This window comes from Dermacentor albipictus, chromosome 1 (genome assembly GCF_038994185.2).
Source record: "Dermacentor albipictus isolate Rhodes 1998 colony chromosome 1, USDA_Dalb.pri_finalv2, whole genome shotgun sequence".
NCBI classification, from domain to species: Eukaryota; Metazoa; Arthropoda; class Arachnida; order Ixodida; family Ixodidae; genus Dermacentor; species Dermacentor albipictus.
In genome coordinates this window covers 76,372,499-76,390,997 of record NC_091821.1, presented here as the reverse complement: position 1 = coordinate 76,390,997, position 18,499 = coordinate 76,372,499, and the positions used below count along the sequence as shown (strand labels likewise).

Here is an 18,499-nt window from a genome sequence, read left to right as displayed (position 1 = left end):
CGAGCAGAATTTTCAAAGAATTTCATCTCCTGTCTAACACTTATATTAAATGTACCACATGCCCACTACGGTAGCCCAGTGGTTATAAGCTGTGGGGATGAGCGACTCTCGCGCGTCCCCTGATGTTTTTCCCGCATAGCGCGTCTCCTGTAGTGCGGCTTCGCCGCGTGGCCTGCGTGATGCCCGCGGCGGTTGATGTAGTTGGGGCGCAGTGCGAGAGATGGCGCGAGTGTTGCGCTGCTAACGCCGCCGACAGGCGAGGTTACTTGGGCGCCGGCAGACAAGGCGCGGGGGCTCTTTCCCGGCGGGTCGGCGTACCGCGTGGACGTACCGCATGGACGTCCCGCGTGCGCGCGCGGCAACCCATCCTTCTGCGAGACCGCCTCGCATGGACGCCTTGGAACGGGCCACCGTTGGCGTGACCGAACACGCGAACGACCAGGCGATGGGATCCAGCGTGGGGCGAACATATTCGCTCGTTTTCCGGTCGCGGCGAGTCGGACTTCTAGATTTGTCGCGTGCCCATCGGCATGTTTTGTGGATAGCAACTCGGCTAGCAGGCATTGATCTATGAAAGGTGCAATAAATGCCCTTGTGATTGTTTGCACTACTGTGTTGTCGTTCCTTTGTCCCAAGAGTACGGAGGAGAACCCCACATCTGGCTGCCCAACGTGGGGCTCTTGGGGCATCGGACGATAGTTAACAGTTTTGCTTCGTTCGAGACCTTTGTTTGAGCCGAAGCGTAGGGCAAGCGTGGATTTTGATCGCTAGCGTTGGCGGCGCGCTTTCTTGAGCGAGGCGACGGTGGCTGTAGTGTGTTTGAACATGTCAACATGCTAAGCCTTTTCGCAAGTGCTTTTTTTTTTTAATGGCATTCGTTGGTACGAGAGCCACGTGGTCTGCATCCTGGGAGAGCGAGGCTCAGCGCCGTGGAGCATTGCCAAGCCTGAAGCAAGTGAGTACGGAAGCCTCGTGGGTGGTCCGAATTTCTCATGTAAATAGCTTCTTCTATCTCTTTGACTCTGATGAAGTCGCGGCTCTGGGAGCCGGGTGGCCGCGGGCCACGGGTGCCACTACGGGCTGACTGGTATTGCGGCCTGGCACTGGCCGCTCCGACACCATCTGGGACGGTGGGCACCGTCAACTCGGATGCTGTGTGCACCGAGTGGAATAGGACCACCTCACAGAGCTGACGTCTCCTCGCAGATGCCTGTTTTGCGCTCATTTTGGGTGTTGTTTTTGGATGCCGGTTGTTGTCAGGGTAGCGACTCGTTAGGCCTAAGGCTTTACGAAGCTGCCTGTCGCACGTGGAGGGACACAACCTGGTGGACCGTGGCGTTGAGGTGTTGCAAGTTGCTTCCCTCATTCTATTTAACCTCGCACGAATTGAAATTACTCGTTCGACTCAAGGAAGCGAGCTTCGTTCACGTGAACTTAGCATTTGAGTAGCTGCCCGATCTTTTGCTAGCCGAGCTGAACATCGTACCACGTGGGCGATGCGCATGCAGAATTTTTCTCCCTTGCACTACTTTAGTGTTTGCCGAGTGTTTTGAGTGTACGCAGCGTGATTGGAGTCACCCCTGGCTTGCTGTCACCTGCACATCGTTTGCGCTGCTGCTCCGGACTACGATCGAGCCACCCCGGGCGATGGTGATGCTGTGGCCAGTTCGGCGCAGCGACTTCGGCGGCCTCCTGTATCCAGCTCACAACACTCAGCGGCGGACAAAAGAGCCGGCGGTCACTGACAACTATGGCGGCTCTTGCCAGCAGGGCGCGTCGGCGCGAGCCACGCTCGCTCGTACCGACTAGTGCGTCGTCGTTTCCGGAGTCCTGGCCTGGAATCGTGCCGTCGAGTCTGCAAAGCTGCTGCTGTGACCGGCGGACGCCAGCCAAGGACAATGTCGGCTCGCATGCTATGGACAGCGTGTGGACATTTCCTCAGCGCGGCCACTGTTGCATGCACTACCTTGATGTTAGACCGTGTGACATATTTTGCCGGAATATGTAGTGATTTAAGGTTGGGGGGATGTGGGGCTGCGTGACTCTCGCGCGTCCCCTGATGTTTTTCCCGCATAGCGCATCTCCTGTAGTGCGGCTTCGCCGCGTGGCCTGCGTGATGCCCGCCGCAGTCGATGTGGTTGGGGCGCAGTGCGAGAGATGGCGCGAGTGTTGCGCTGCTAACGCCACCGACAGGCGAGGTTACTTGGGCGCCGGCAGACAAGGCGCAGGGGCTCTTTCCCGGCGGGTCGGCGTACCGCGTGGACGTCCCGCACGCGCGTGGCGACCCATGCTTCTGCGAGACCGCCTCGCGTGGCCGCCTTGGAACGCACCACCGTTGGCGTCACCGAACACGCGAACGACCAGGCATTGGGATCCAGCATGGGGCGAACATATTCGCTCGTTTTCCGGTCCCGGTGAGTCAGACTTCTAGATTTGTCGTGCGCCCATCGGCATGTTTTGTGGATAGCAACTCGGCTAGCAGGCATTGATCTATGAAAGGTGCAATAAATGCCCTTGTGATTGTTTGCACTACTGTGTTGTCGTTCCTTTGTCCCAAGAGTATGGAGGAGAACCCCACAAAGTGTTGCACTGCTGAGCTCAAGCTCGCTGCTTCGACCCCTGCCACAGTAGCTGCATTCCGATGGGCGCCGAATGCAAAAATGCTCGTGTACTGTGCATTAGGTGCACCAAATTCTAGGAGGTAAAAATTACTTTTGAGCCTCCCACTACAGCGTGCCTCATAATCAGATCATGGTATTGGCACACAATACCCTAAAATTTTAAACATACTACATGTACAGCTCTTATCAACATTTTGATAAAAACATAAACATGCATTTGTTATACGGCATAATGCAAACGCATCGGTTAATTAAGCCTCAAGTTAAACAACTGCTATCATACAAGACCTGTAATTGTTTTTATTTTCCCTAATTTCATTATATTTAAAAGACTACTTTTTCCTCCGCTTGGTAAAGTATTCTTGCACTGCTATGTGTTTACATTTATTGAAAAATTCACACTTCCTATGTCCATACTACCAACGTACACAAGCTGCAAATCATACAGTAACAAAAATAGTTTGAACTTCCCCTATATTCTCATATTCCGATTATTCCATGGCATAAACATTTGCCGATTTGAAGATATTTGGTTGCACACCAATTAATCAAGTAAAGCCCTGTTACAGGAGGCGCGCGTTTCGACTACTTTGGCGCAAAGCAGCCAGATTATCTTCCCAAATGCGTATCAGTGTCTCAGCTGTCGCGTCAGGCCAAATGATATGCTTTTTGGAAGACATCTGGGAAGCGCCAGCGCTGCACTCGGGAGGATTACCGTCCGCCATTTTGCCCGTTTCCGAAACGTCGGTTACACTAAACCGAGGTTGCCAAGCTCGGTTGGCGGTCACCCGCGGTTAGCGGCCTAATGCGCAGTTTTGCCTGCCGTGTAACCGCGCTTAGCAATAACCATGGTTAAAGGGCCCCTGAAACGGTTCGGACAAATTTTGTAGGCGCGTAGAGTACAGCTTAAGTAGAACATTCGCACCACAATTTAAGTGAAGCGTTACGTATTAATGGAGCTGCAAGCGATTAGAAGTTACCCTCCTCCCTAGCTATGCTTTTCCTCCTCAACTCGCTCGCCGAGCGAGCGGCGCTAAGCTCCGCCTTCACTGGTTCAGCGTCACGATGCGACGTCACATCGCTCACTTCCGGTTGTTTAGGAGCACGGCCCCTCCCGCGCGAGATCTCTCCTCTAGCCGCTTGGCCGTCGACCGAGAGCTATCGAAGCAGCGTGCGTTGCGAGCATTCTGTCGTAGCGCCGAACGTGTCCGGTACCCCGCTAAAAACAGGCAAGCTGGTCATTTCGGCAAATAACTGGAGGCATAAAATCAAGCTGATGAAGGAGTTTTAGCGTAGACGTACGTGAGCAGCCTGATCGGTCTGCACGGTCCAGACACTTGCTGGCGCAGCGCTTAACCAGTCAAACAAAGCGCTAATATTGCTCTAACCAAGTGTAAAGCATTTTAAACATTTATAAATCAACGTGTTGATGATTACACTCCTGCGAAAAATACACACCAGCAGCAAAGAATACACTTCGTTGCTGCTACTGTGTATGGTTGAGCTCTGTGCCACCAGGTGGCTGCACCGTGCAGACCGTTCACATTTGCCCTTCTGCTCATCTCGTGGCTCATCCCGGCACAGTCAAGCGGCCAGACCCTGTCCCCTTGCGCTTGCGTTTGCCCTAATACTGGACTCGCGGTTTGCAGGTCGCTAGGTTTGCAGTCCACAAGGCAACAAAGTCGAATCGTAGTGCTCGCGAAAAGACTGAGACCGACTCTGACCGCGGAGCTCTCGTCAAAATGGAGTACGTTGTAACACAAGCAGACGACACTTGCTGTGTGCCGGAAGTGCTGAAGTGCACTAAAAAACTATTCTTGTGTATTCTCTTTAAGTTATTTTCTTTTTACAAAAACAAAGTAACTAACATTCCAACTATTACGAGCATCATTTGTTCACCATAAAGTTGGAAAAATTATCGACCACGCGCCCTGGTCAGCCAATCAGATAGCTCGCCCATGTGACGTAATATGGGTTATTTGCATCATATGGGTAGGGGCGGCTTAAAATTCCGCCGAGCAGTGCGCTGCGATCGGCAGCGATGGGTATTTTTAAAACCTTATAATAAATTACATGCTTTACGCAGAGCACTTAGATGCATCAATTAATGATCAGAAGAACCTACTCTAACGACTCAGTACGTTTGTAGAAAATCGCCAGAATCGTTTCAGGGTCCCTTTAAGGTCGCCTGTGTAACAGGGGTATTAGACAGTCTGACACGGTAATTTTGCAAGAGGAAATCAAACGAGTTAATTTCTCAGTCAATAATTTTGGACCCGCATTTAAGTCGCAAGGCTTTGGGGGTGTCTAGAAGGCTAAGTCAACTAAGAATGCGCTTGCTTTGAGTGCAAAAGCTACTATCCAAAGTACTGAGCCTGGACCAAGCAATGAGCCCGAGATGCCAGTTCAGACATCCTTAGCATGTGATGAGTATGACACCAGTTTGACTTCCTTGCAAGGAAAACAAGACCCTTCAGCTCAGGCCGTAGTTGAGATAGATAAGTACCTAAACAAGCCATACTTGAATGGTATTAATAATCCACTGAAGTGGTAGGAAAGTAGAAAATTCACCTACCCGAACTTATATACAGCAGCTTTAAAAATTAGGCTTTGTATTCCTGCAACAAGTGTACGCTGTGAAAGCATATTTTCTAAAGCTGGCCAAATTTGTACTGAAAAGAGGAGTTGCCTCACTTCTGATAAAGTCAGCAAAACATTATTTATTAACTATACCCTATATTTGATGTAGAACTTCTTTACTACAGATAAGTTATGTGGATCTTACTTATACTTTGTAGAAGTGTATTTTTGTATGGAAATGATTTCGACACTCATTTTGTATGGCGTTACAGTTCACTCATATTATAGTGAGCTTGTGTATATAAATACGTGAATAAAGTTAAAAGAAAATTTACAATACTTCTTGTTCTTATTTTGACCAAGGTTGATTTTAAAATACCACAAAAACAGAAAAGCTCCGGTAATAATGAAGTTACTTTTTTCTGAAAAAGATACTTTACATTCTGTCTGTTAGATTTTATTCCCAATATCAGAAAAGAAAGGTTTATTACAATTAAAAATTCATGCTTTAAAATAAGTAATTGATAAATGTTCTCCAAACATAGTGAAAATACCTATAACACTGTTATTCTACATGTGCATAGATCGTTTTTTTAAAGCCAAATAGCTAGGCTCTGCATAATACAGGTTACAGATTTAAGGGAACTGATGAGCCATCCAAATGAACTGGTTCATTTCAGTGAGCTGAGTCGTTCCGAGCCGCTCATTGAAGTGACCTGTTTTGCCTCTCTTTACACCATATTACACTTGCGTGGGTGGCGCCACTTTTGTTTACAAAAAACAACCAAACGCTGGAAACGTGTCATGGCCACCATCTTGTTTGTTGACTGCCCCTTTAAAGTGGCATGCCTGTTCCTACCAACATGCGACGACGGTTTTGCACACCTAGTACAGTGCATAATGTGTGCGTCGGTGAGAAAAATGAAGCAAAAAGAAGTAAACCCACATCGCACCAACATGGAATCGTTTACAGCACTTCAGATGGCAGTCGTAGCATGCAGTGCTGTGCGTCGGGCCGTGATTAAGTGATCTTCCAGGAATACGCATTCCTTGTTTCAAGAACGCCAGTTTTGGTGTCACCCAACAGGCATCGCGTGCGGATTCAGCGCTGGACGTAGATTTGTGCAAAGGGTCCGTAATCTCGATCGATTACCTTCGGTTCTACGAGATATGATCACTTTTGTGCTTGACACCGAAGGCGTTGGCACCTACGGGTGACAGTGGAGAAATGCTGCTGCATACGTGAAGCACTGTTGCTTTGCATTTGGTGCCAAGTTACGCAGTTAAGCAAAATCTCGCAAAAGTGATCATATCTCCAAAAGCAATTGACCGAGAATACTGTTGCTGCTGTGCTGCTGCTGATCGATGTATTCAGCACACTTTGTACAGTCGGCAATGTGGTTCTATATCCTCGAGCAGAGCTTGCCAAAGTAAGCTAACGGAATTTTGACAGCAAAGTTTCATTCTGTGATGCCTTACCTATCTGTGTTGTCGCATTTTGCAACAACGAAATTCTCGCGAAAGCTCATTTTTTTGCGTTCCCCGCTAATTTCATTATTGCGAGGTTCAACTGTACTCCCAAAAGCGGTTGCAGCCGAGGTGTAACATGAAAACAACAGAAGATGAGCTTATGAGTGTCCCAGTGACAACAAGAAAGTGGACTGCCTTCGTGCCGAACCCCATGTAATTATCACAAATGAATATCAGTAACAACATGGCCATGCAAATCACTACGCTGTTGTAAACAAACAAAGCAGTGGCCTAGCTACCAGACTCACCAATGGCAGTGTGGTGCGATGCATGTAATGTAACATCTAACAAATTCAACAGACAAAATTTGCACAAAAGCAGCATGTCCCTGCTCAGCAGAGCACCTTGCACCACAGAATCACGGCATGTAAAACAGGTTACAAAGTTAGTCAGAGTACCTCAATGTCCAGCCTGCTCACGAAACCTTGGACAGCTGCTTCAATGTAATCATTGTACTCTTGAACTGATGAGGAAGTCCGGGAACCCTCGCCAACCACAAAGGAAGCTTTTCGAGTCGACTTGCGCGATCCAGGTGCATCAGACACTGCAGATATCTTTCGGCTTGATGAAGACTGCAGAGACAAAACGTCTATCAAACTTATTCATGTGTATCCAATTTTCAGTGAATCGTAATGCACAGTGTCAAAGGATTCAGAGTCAACACTATAAGATGATGATTACAAGCAGCATAATACCACAATAGAAAAGAAAGAATTCTAACAGAAAAAGCACTGAACTGCAATTTATTGAAGAAATACACTTGGCTAAACACAAATAGAAAAACCAAATAGCCTTGCTATCACAAGTCATAAAGACAGCCAAGATTTAAAAAAAATAAAAACATACTGCAAGGATGAAAACGCCAGTGAAAACCAATGCAGACTACCAGTGACAATAGTCAACATAATGCACAAAATGTGCACCATAACAAAAACTAGCACACATCTGGCACCAATCAGGCTGTTATTTGCCCTTCTAAGAGCAAAATTGAGCGCTGGCTAATGCACACGGACCCTCTTTTCTTTACGTGGTGTTATAGTTCACGTACTCAACTGATCTTCATGCTGTGAAAGCACAAAAGCATCACTAAAGTACGCAACCAGAGCTGCTGCAGTGCAAGTCTAAGTGCAAATGTGCTGCACTTTGTGCTGTAATTCTTCTCTTGTGGTTTTGTGCTGCTTGCAATGGTAAAGCCAGCACAAACTTGCCAGTTTTCTCTTTACTACAGACCTTTTAATAGGCGAGGCAAGGGGGGTGGGGGTGGAACATGAGGGAGGAGGAGCCTGTCACTGCTTTCCTCCTCCCTACTGGGCTGTGAGATGCTAGAGCATTGGGCTCTTCACATGCAGTGATGCCTGGCAATGCTCCCAAAACTTCTACATTTTTCCTCACTTTTAGCACAGATTTGGATAGCCACTTTTTACAAATGCCTATGGAGACCGTGGAATGTCCGTGCCGATTTACTTCAGCGTCATTTATTCCGACGCCGAGTGAAAGCAGTCGACGATTGCTGTGACGATGCCACCTTGCTTAGTAATACGAGTGAATGAGAAAACTCAACCTGATTGTGTAGTAGCAATGTCCTACACCGTCATAAACATGCATACACATTTTCTGTCACATGGTCTCGTCTCTTAAAGCCTACTTCTGAACTATCCATGACACACATTATGCCTGGTCATCAGGGAGCATTACCCATACTTTTCAATTTCACACAGATAATCTGCAAATGGTTAAGCTTTTTATTCAACCTGCAGTTATGGAAGCACCTGGAGACATGTGCAAGAAAACAGCACGTGAGCACACACCTTGCTTATCAAAAGGGAACAATTTGACAGCACTTAATAATTGATTCGTAAAAGTATACATTCGGGCTAGTTAGTGAGATGCCACTTTTTTGCAGTGTGCATGAATGAGGATGCACAGATACCGTATTTACTCGCATAATGATCGCACTTTTTTCGCCAAAAAAATTGACGCAAATTCAGGGGTGCGATCATTACGCGGGTTAAATTTCCCGCAAAAAAAAGAATTTTTTTTTTCGTCCCGCGTTTGCTGCGGGATGCGGGTGCGGGACAGCAAAACAAAAATGGCGGCCGGCGGAGCAAGCCGAATGCGCCGAACGCGATTTTTTTTTTCTTCTCGTGAGTACATTACGTGCATTGAAACAGTTTCTTCCGTATCAGTGATGAATAATATCGTTAATATTAACAAGTCTGCGGCAATAACGTAGCCATGTCCACTTTGAGGGGACAGAAACAGACGGGCGCACTTAGCTGACAGTGACAGAAACGCATGGCCGGTGTGCTGCGGAAACTGCGGAATCTGTCTTCATTACTATCCTAAGACGGCACGTTTCCGCTAAAGGTGGGCGAATATCTTAGCTGTGTTACAAGCGTTGGTGTGTGAATAGGGTACACATTTAACGTATCCGTGTAAACGTGGCTACTATCATTGCCGCGCGCGATTTGTTGCGTGCTCACGAGTGCAGATGAAAAGAATCGAAAGGCGCCTCTTTTGCTTTTGTTGACCACAACCATTATAAAGCCTACCCATAATAAAGGCAAGTTTGGTTGTACCTCTTTTTGTCATGGAAGATCGGAAAGTGATGAAAGTAATGAAATGAGGCATCTGCTTAAGAATGTTGGGTGCGTGCAGACGAGTCGTTGGCGTAGCATTCGACAGATTGTAAGCGCGATCATTATTAGCTAGACTTGGCACACGACATATCGCTGCGGCAAGTTCGGGGTGCGATCATTACACGGGAAATAAAAAAAAATCGAATTTTGATGACGAAATTCAGGGGTGCGATCATTACGCGAGTGCGATCATTATGCGAGTAAATACGGTATGTTGCGTTCCCTTCTGTGTGCTGAAAAAAACTGTTATTTGTTTGGCATATCGACCCAATGTGCAATGCGTATGAGGATGTGCACGCCGTAATCTATGTATGAAGCTGCTTTGCATATTCCAGAATTGCTTCGACACCTGAATAAGCAGCGGTAAGTAATGAGTCAAACTAGTTAGTTTTTTTATGTTTTCCATCACATTTAGGAGGTTGAGGAACATTCAGTCAGCATGCATAAGTCATGGAAATGTTCTTTCTCTGACACCATGAATTCAGCCAGAAAAGGATAGACACCAAGCATGTGGGGAGCTTTTTTTTTTAAATGAGTCAAATCAACCTAAATAGAATTTGAGAAAAGATTGAACATTTGTTACCGCACCTAAATGCAACACTTTCAAAACTATTATATGATATGTTTTACATGTCAGCTACGGGAATGTTATGGCCACAAGTAATTAAAGATTATGCGGTGAATTTGACTAATATTTGGATGATAACTTTAGATTTGGCTTGTATTGAATTGAAACACAGAATTTGATGCGGTATTCTTATAAAAGCTTTATTGAAATTGACTTTCAAGAACAGTACGATGGAGTTTTGGAGGAAAAGCCATTAAACATAGGCAATAGGGCTTCAAGAACACTAGAACTATACATGAAGAGCAAGCAAGTCTCCTTGGCAGCATAAGCGGCTCTCTTCTAATTCTTCCGCAGGATGATAAAATTTTTCTTGGGTAATTTTGAAGACACTTGCAAAGTAAGCAAGCAAGCTCTTCATTGTCTTGCCATGAATTTCCAAAATGCTTCACAAAAAGGCTGGTCATATCTCTCAGCTTCATTTCGTTGACGTGGTGGGTGTACAGTACACATTGCACAAGTGCTTGTTCAAGGAACCTTCCCCTCTTTAAGACTGACTGGAAATTTGATACAGAAACCTTAGAGTGGGGTTCTGCTCTAATTTAAGGACTCCTACAAGCTGTATTTCTTTGAATGCAGAAGACCTTTGTTTGTTATCTTGAATGGTAAGCAGGATGTCGACTTCATCATTGCCGTACAGTAGGCCTTCCAGTCATACATGACCCAATGTTTTCCAAGCTCTTACACTATGCCATGATTTGAAAAAATCATTTGGTAGCTTTGCGGATTCAGGATTTTTTAGTGTAGTCCGACATCTTTTTCAATTTGGCCAAATATCCTGTATGGTGGTAAAAAACTGTGCCCAGTGAAAAGAAACACAAGAGAAACTACTGACACTCCGGATGGAGCCTCATTCTGGAGCCACCAAAGAAGCATGCGAAGCACAGTACTGTTCTTGTTTTGTCCAGCACAGCCATCCGCTACTAACTGCACCTCTTTGATTCCTTCAAATTTAGCACTTCGAAGTGTATTATTATGCACCGCACTGGCAACTTGCTTGCTTCCTTTGGGGCTTTCATTTTTTATCCACGTGTAGGAATGCACGGCTTCTTTGAGCACTGATCCATCCGCCTGGTTTTCCACCATACAGAAGTGGTATTGATACAGCTGGCGGCTGCAGTAGGCTTCCTGGTTCGGAACTTTGGGGAGCACTTAATTTTGTTGGCAATCAAATGAAAAAGTTGGCAATCAAAAGTGTTGGCAATCAAATCGGTGAGTTTGACAGCGCAGGTGTGGCTTTTACCCTCGAAAACGAATATTTTGATGTTTGAGTAGGGTATTTGTACATTTTTTCAAAACAAAAGCTAATAGACGAGCTCTTTCGCAAATTTAGAATTGTCTCTTTATAATGATTTCCAGTGTGTGTGCCAAATTTCAGCACTCTGTCAAGAAACAAAAAAGTTAGCTCTGCTCTGCTACTTCCCCCCTTCAGGAGGCAGCAGAAAGCAACTTACTAAGATGAAGTACCACCAAGCCCAGCTACAAGTTCTTTTATGTGTGATAATGTACTGGTTACCTCGTCCAGCTTACAAGTGGACCTTGCCGCAGGGGCATAAGTTCAATTCCCAGCTGTGGTGTTAGGCAAAGATCTGTTGTTTTTTTTTCACCATATAAGGAGGGCGATGTACAGAATGCACAGGGTGGCTTGGTGACAACAACGGCACAAAGGAAAGAAAGGATGGATGGACAGACACAGTAGATCCAGTTTTGAGCTTCTAACTCTTGTAGCAGTAAAATAAAGTTCCATAATGCCAGCAGAAGCCCACCGTTTTGAATGTAGCTGCACCAGCAGGATCTTCATTGACAAACTTTTCAGACTCAGTAGCCTCATCTGAAGGGTGGAATGACCCCGGGTCAGGAGCGATACCTGAAAAACATAGATTAGAACAATTACCTAATGATCAAGAACTGTAGCATGGGCAAATAGGACCTTTCAGTTAGTCAATCAGTTTCTTTTCACAAAAACACTTTTCACAGAACAAATAGTCTTGTGTAAACATGATTTTGTATGCACATGAGTGTGTATATGTAGTACATGATTTTCTGTATGAAAGGTAAAACCTCTAAAAGGGCCTACCAGACTGTAAATAAAAAAGTTTTTAAAATTCAGAACATTGACTGTGATTAGTGGAATCTAACAAGAGAAACCAAGAAAGCAAGCAGCTGCATTTTCAATGAAGATTTAAAACTACATAAAGCTGTTATGTTCAAAGATGGATTCAGGTCATTTCAAGCAAAAGTGGCACTGAAAGAGAGAGTTTGTTTAAGAGGTACTGCAGGGTCCTTTTAATTTTCGCTTCTCCAACAGACACATGAACAACTACAACATTGATGTGCATGTCTATTACTAAAAAGCAATGTGTCATTTAAAAAATTCAGAGATTTTAGTCACAAGCCAAAAGACACTCACAAGTCACACATTACAGTAGAATTTTGTTCATTCAACTCCAGTTAATTCAATTTTCTGGTTAATTTGATTGCAACCGAATGTCCATGACAGCACCCATACATTCCTATGGACCACAACTTTCAATATTTTGATCCTGAAATTGGCCCTCACCGGATAATTTGAAATGTCTGAGCGGCAGGAACCTGCTTGCCCTTAATGGCGACAGCAATGGTAAGCTCAATGGCTGCAGTGTCTGTCTTTGTGGTGCTGGGTGACAGCAAATGCATTGAACAAAGTTCAAATTATCTGCCAAAAACACCTATTTTCAGTCTGCCCTAGGAAGATTTACAAGCTAAAACAGACAGAAGGTCACAATGAATGATTATGCCATTTACCCAATTATAATGAGCACCTTTTCCCCAAAAAATATTGGTCTTAAAACTGCCTGAACGATGCAATCTGTCACGAAACCCAAACAGTGTTTGATGTGTTTACAACAGCCTACTGTAACAGAGCCAGTCTAGCAAGTGTCATTGCCACTGCCATCACAAGATGGCAACAAAACATGTTCTAACGTAGCATGATGATGATGATGCTTTCAGTTTTTGATTCTGAAAGTTAATTTACATGCTAAGCTAGCAGCAACAAGCCACATCACATATTTTTCATATTCCGGAGAAATGCATGTGTCACAGGATCAACTAGCAGAGGATGACATGTAGTGGCCAATAGACAGTGATAAAGTGCTGACAATACATTAAGTGTAAATAAACTTCGATTTTGTGAAGGTAAAGGTAGTTTCATCTTTTTTCCGATTGCCATAATCTGTGGCATGGTAAATTTTTTTTCTAAGAGATCAGGTGCACATTAGATTTCTATTTTGTTTAGGAAAACTCTAATATCTATATGTTAGTTCTTTACTTTGAACCCATAATAACTAGGTGCTTGTTTGACTCGGGGACATGTTAGAATTCGGTAAATACTGCCAAATGAATCAGCGGTGTGCGAGCTTTTTTCTTTCTGCGTCCTGAGTAATTTGACCTGCCAGATAATTGGATCAATTTTGTCAACTTGATCAGAGTTGAATTAACGGAACAGTGATGACTTTGCTAATTTGTTCCAAGTGCACTACTAGTGCTGGCTTTTTACACAGTGCAAGTTCTAAAAAAAAATCATTTGCTTTTGCACTGCCCTGAAAAATTTCACTAAAGGCATTGGGAATGCTGCGCCACCTAAAGACAGAAAAAAAAAAACAAGCACTGCAGTACAGCTCAAAAGTGCATTTACCTATATACTGGTGCTTTTGCTACTTTGCCTAATCCAGGCAAAAGGCACTTTAATGCAATGTGATACTAATATTCAGTAGTAGGAAAGCAAGCAATAAGTATGGGCAACATGTAGATCATATAATGGCCTGAATATAAAACACATAATGGCCTTAAATTAAAAAGACACAGAAAGCAAGTGGTCGTGAGCAGAATTGCCTCAAGTGTCCTAGTGAAGCTTCACTTTGTATATTAAATAAATGGTGGTCCCTAAGCAAGGCATAGGTGCATAGCTGAAGTGACCAATAAGCAGATACAACAAAACAATGTTTTTACTTGCCCCATTTCTCCTGGCCTTATTCGCTGCATAAAAAATCATCTGCATAAGTTTGCTCAGCTAATCATGTAGTCTTTGTCATGAAACAACAGGCAGTGAAGCATGGCTACAGTGCCTACTAAACTACTCACCTTGGCCATATTCCTCGGGCACCACGAGATCCCCTAGAACACCTGTGGAAAGTGGTGCAATAGGTATGGAAGAATCCTTGGCATGGCTCAGCTTACGGCTGGGGGTTCGACACGGACTTGACTTAGGTGACAACGCAGGTGCCCGTCTGCCTCCACTTGACTGTTGACAGAGCAAGAAAAGCGATATAATATTACCTATCATGCCAGGGCAAAGCAGCTATCTATATTAGCAATAAAGATATACAATTGAAAAGAAAGTTTTAGCTGGTCCATAAAACATATTACAATCTACAGAATAACAGCATTGCACTAGCAATGCTCCTAACAACATTTTGTGATGATATTTACAAGCACAGCGTGCTATAAACATATGCCATTAAAATTTTTAGAAGGCTGCGGGTTAGTAATTATGTAGCTGCTGACACTTTAAATCAGCAGCGTATTAGTGGTAGAATATGGTTGGTCACTACAATAATAGCTCGGTGTCCTCTCTGTTCGAACCCGGCACCACAAGACAGTGCTACCAGTACTACCAGCACTACCAGCATTGCTACTGCCATCCTAGTCTCCAGTAACATGGTATTCCATATACAATAATACATTTTTTGACATGCTTAATTAAACTCTCCAAGCTAAAAACACACAATAAGATTTCACAACTTAGGTATGCACTGTGCAAACAGAAGAAGTATGTAGTACAAAAGAAGCAATAAGTACTAGGATGAAAGGTATAAAACTGAAGCCATCAACACTTTTATTCAGCAATCAGTGAAGCCTCTATTCTAATTTCATCTTTACCCCTTTAAACTTGCATGATTCTGGAATCATTCCAGTTATAGGATGGAATGAAAACGACCTGCTCAATTATCAGTGATGAAGTGCACATCCAAGCATTTTATACAACCCAGCCTCTCCCAATCACCAAAAAACATGTAACAGTGCGGACCAGCTGCAAAACCCTATCACTTTTAAAAACGATTGTTTTCGCTTTCTGGGTGCCTATACTGTAGATGCCCAGAATGCTCCGATGTTTTATGCTACAAGTATGCCAATGGGTTAATGTGGACAGGCTGCATGTACAGTAGAACCTCATTGGTACAATTGCATGATTGATTGGTACAATTGCATTGGTACAATTTTTGGGGAAGACTACGGGAAGAGAATGTATGATACAGGAAAATATGACTCAATAATACTTGCAGTAGCACTACTGATGAGATAAAAAGCTGCTCTCACACAAAACCTAATTTGATCTTGAACAGCAAGCCAACATATAATTCAAAGCTTACTCTGTAAAGCTCATTATCACTGCCTGCTGGTTACTAAACAAACACTTTTTTTGGAGCAGTCATGGCCATGAATCACTGCACACGAAGCTTGTAATTTTCATCTCGTACTTCGGATGTATTTTTGATAGTAGGTCTGCTCAATTTGCCTGCAAAACTTGAATCAATTCATGAGGTGCTACACCCTGTCATTTGCTGTAGCAATGGCACCCTCTGAATCACGTTGTTTGTTTCAAAAGGTGCAGGGCTGGTTCACAATTTTTCTGCTACCTCCTGATTGACAATAGTGACTCTGGGCAGACATGGGGGTGTGAAGCAGCAGTACAGCAGACCATGCAGGACATGGGCTTAAGTGCCGTTGAAACCCCATTTATGTTTGTCTGTTGTGTCTACGCAACACAGGGTGTGTTTACGCCTCAAAAGCCAACTACAGCTGCAGTTTAGGTACTCTAAAACTGACACAGACTCAGCATTTTAGGCAGAGAAAACATAACGCTTGCACAATGTCTACACCTTGACCTTCGTTTCGAGTGTCGCATTGTGCTTGCACCACTGAAGTCGAGCTACACAGTTTCTGAACTTCTCATGCCCAATGGTGAACAGGTTTACAGTGGTGCAGGCAAATCAAACAGACCTTCTAACAACCTCCTTCCAAGCACTCACAGGCCTTTTTTCACTTTTTGCATAGCTTTGAATTTTGAAGCAAATAGGCAAGGTATCAAAGGTCACGAGAGAGCATCTATGAATGTGGGTGTGGGGCAACCCTTGTGCCTTCGCACCACTCCTCATGGCTTTCGATGTTGAGATTGGCAAAAAGTGATGATCTGAACATGGTGATAACAATTTTTCTGTGCCACATAGCAGGTGCTGCTAAGTGGCCATTTTCGGCGGTGACATGCAGGAATCAAAGTTAACACCATGACCCTGTGGAAACTAAATGAAAACAGTGCATCAGACTGTAAGAGCTAGGAAAATTGAACAAGCAGGATAACTATTAACAAGGTTCAACTGTAGTTGGCACTGGCCTCCCATAAACAAAAAAAAATCCTTGTATTTACTATTTCACTACAGGTGAAGACAAAAACAACGAAGTGTGGGCAAACTGCCTATGACATGTCAAGTAGTGCTCAAACATAAGCACTCAAGAAAAGGCAGTTACTAAAGAGCTTTACTTGTAAAAATTAAATAGCGCTCAGGGAAAAAGAGAGGGAGTGAGAGAGAAACGTAAGCAGCTGTATGAAATAATGGCACTCCATTTCTAGCTTACTACAGAAAAACAAAAAATTAAGCCAGCCAGCTTCACTTTGTGGCTTTTACCCTCTGACATACCGAGCGCATTAGCTGCGTGGTGAGGCCAAGATAGTTGTGAAGAGCTGTGACGGTGACACGATGCAGACGAATCATGACTATCTGACAGAGGCGGATCATCGAGTCTGGGTACTTCGTAAGCAGGATGCGGAAGCTGTCATACCGAAGCCTGCACAAAGGACCACAAACATGACCAGTCTTCACCATCACCTCTTTAGAAGACCACCAAACTACAATGAACAGTTTTCAATTAATTTTCACTCTTGCATACACAATCCCTGATGGATCATTCATTCCATGCCAAACACACCAGCCGAAAACACTAACCTCTCTGATTTCCTATTTAAGAACTGCAGGCATTTAGCAGCTTCAAAAAAAAAAAAAACAAAAAAAAACATTTTCGCAATATCTTCTGCAAAACAAAAAAAACTTTGTATGCCTCAGTGCCACTTGAATTCCACCCTTTAAAGCAAGAAAATGATGTACAAGAAAAACTGTACAATGAAATACAAGGAAAAGTCAGTTTCGCCCAATAGGCAAAGCAATGATTGCGACAGCAAATTATTAGACAGCTATATGAAGTTAGTTGTTTTATCAACTGCCTGCATAAACTGCTGTAATAAACATTGAGTTCCTAATTAAATTAACAAGCACGCTGTCACACACGCACAGGCAAACACGAACACATTTCACTCAATGACCACAGACACTAGCTGTAAGAACACTGGCGTGATCAAGAGTGGCAGCAGCAGTGAGCGAATTTTGCTTCGTGCTGCCTCTCACAACAATGCGAACTAAGCGCATGAGAACACAGTACACACAAAGCCATCAGCTATATCTGGTCGGCTAACCTTAGAACACAGCACAGATTGCCTCCAAGATAGAGCATGCGCGGCTGCAGCTACAGATGAAGACCCCCTAACACCATCGCCCCCCTCATAGAGCGCTACATCTCCTCGCCTTCCTCCCTTGCGAGCACAAGAAGGCATAGCTGCATCAAGCCACCATACACCTTGTTTCACCCTCGAAAGTGTTTGCTCACACCTACAACTTACGGCATGCGGCTGCGATATCGTCCCACTTGGACTTTATACGAAACACCACAGCAACACCGAAGGCAAAAATTTGCCTAATGTGTACATAGAAATGAAAAAAATTGTAAAAAAATGAAGCTTGATTCAGAGAAAGTGGAAACTTGGTCGCATTAAGAGGAGACCTGGGTTGTAAGCCAAAAAAATTTTTTAACCCAAATAATCTGAAAGAAAAAAGGAAACCTAATAAATGCCCCGAATTATCTTTTCTTGCCCACATTATAAATAAATTCAAAATAAATGTGGTGCCTACAAAGGAGAGTGCATAGTAATGAACAGTCTCTAAATGAATGCACAAAATTTTCAGTTTCTATGAATTACATTCCTTCTATTTGATTTTTCTCATACATAATGTTTTGTTTTAAAGGGTGGAATTCAAATGACACTCAGGCAAACGAACATATTTTTCGGACTAAATGATTCGGGAATGCATTTCTTTGAACCTACCAAGTTCCCAGAATTTTTAATAAAGAGATCAGAGAGGCTCAAGTTTCCGGCTGGCACGTTTGGTGTCAAATGACCATTTGTAAAAAATTTGGCAATTGACTGGTGTCACATAAAGCGATAATGAGCACTACAAATTGTATAAGGTTATGAAAATGGAAGATACTGGAAAGGACATGGGTATGAGGTTACCTAGTACAAGGGCAAGGAGCAATATGCTTCTACCAAAGTAATTTTCCAGTTTATCTCATTT

General features: G+C 43.9%; 1 protein-coding gene across 11 annotated transcripts in view; it reads right to left on the bottom strand.

Moving 5' to 3' along the window:
• The window catches only part of sws (patatin like phospholipase domain containing sws), a 281,522-nt gene that overhangs the window by 171,549 nt on the left and 91,474 nt on the right, over positions 1-18,499 (bottom strand). For all 11 annotated transcript variants that reach the window (XM_070522534.1, XM_070522554.1, XM_070522558.1 and 8 more), the window contains exons 9-12: positions 16,733-16,880; positions 14,118-14,277; positions 11,762-11,862; positions 7,130-7,303 (exon numbers count right to left, since the gene is read on the bottom strand). In XM_070522534.1, the coding sequence (XP_070378635.1) occupies positions 7,130-7,303; positions 11,762-11,862; positions 14,118-14,277; positions 16,733-16,880 (583 nt within the window). The remainder of the gene's footprint in view (positions 1-7,129; positions 7,304-11,761; positions 11,863-14,117; positions 14,278-16,732; positions 16,881-18,499) is intronic.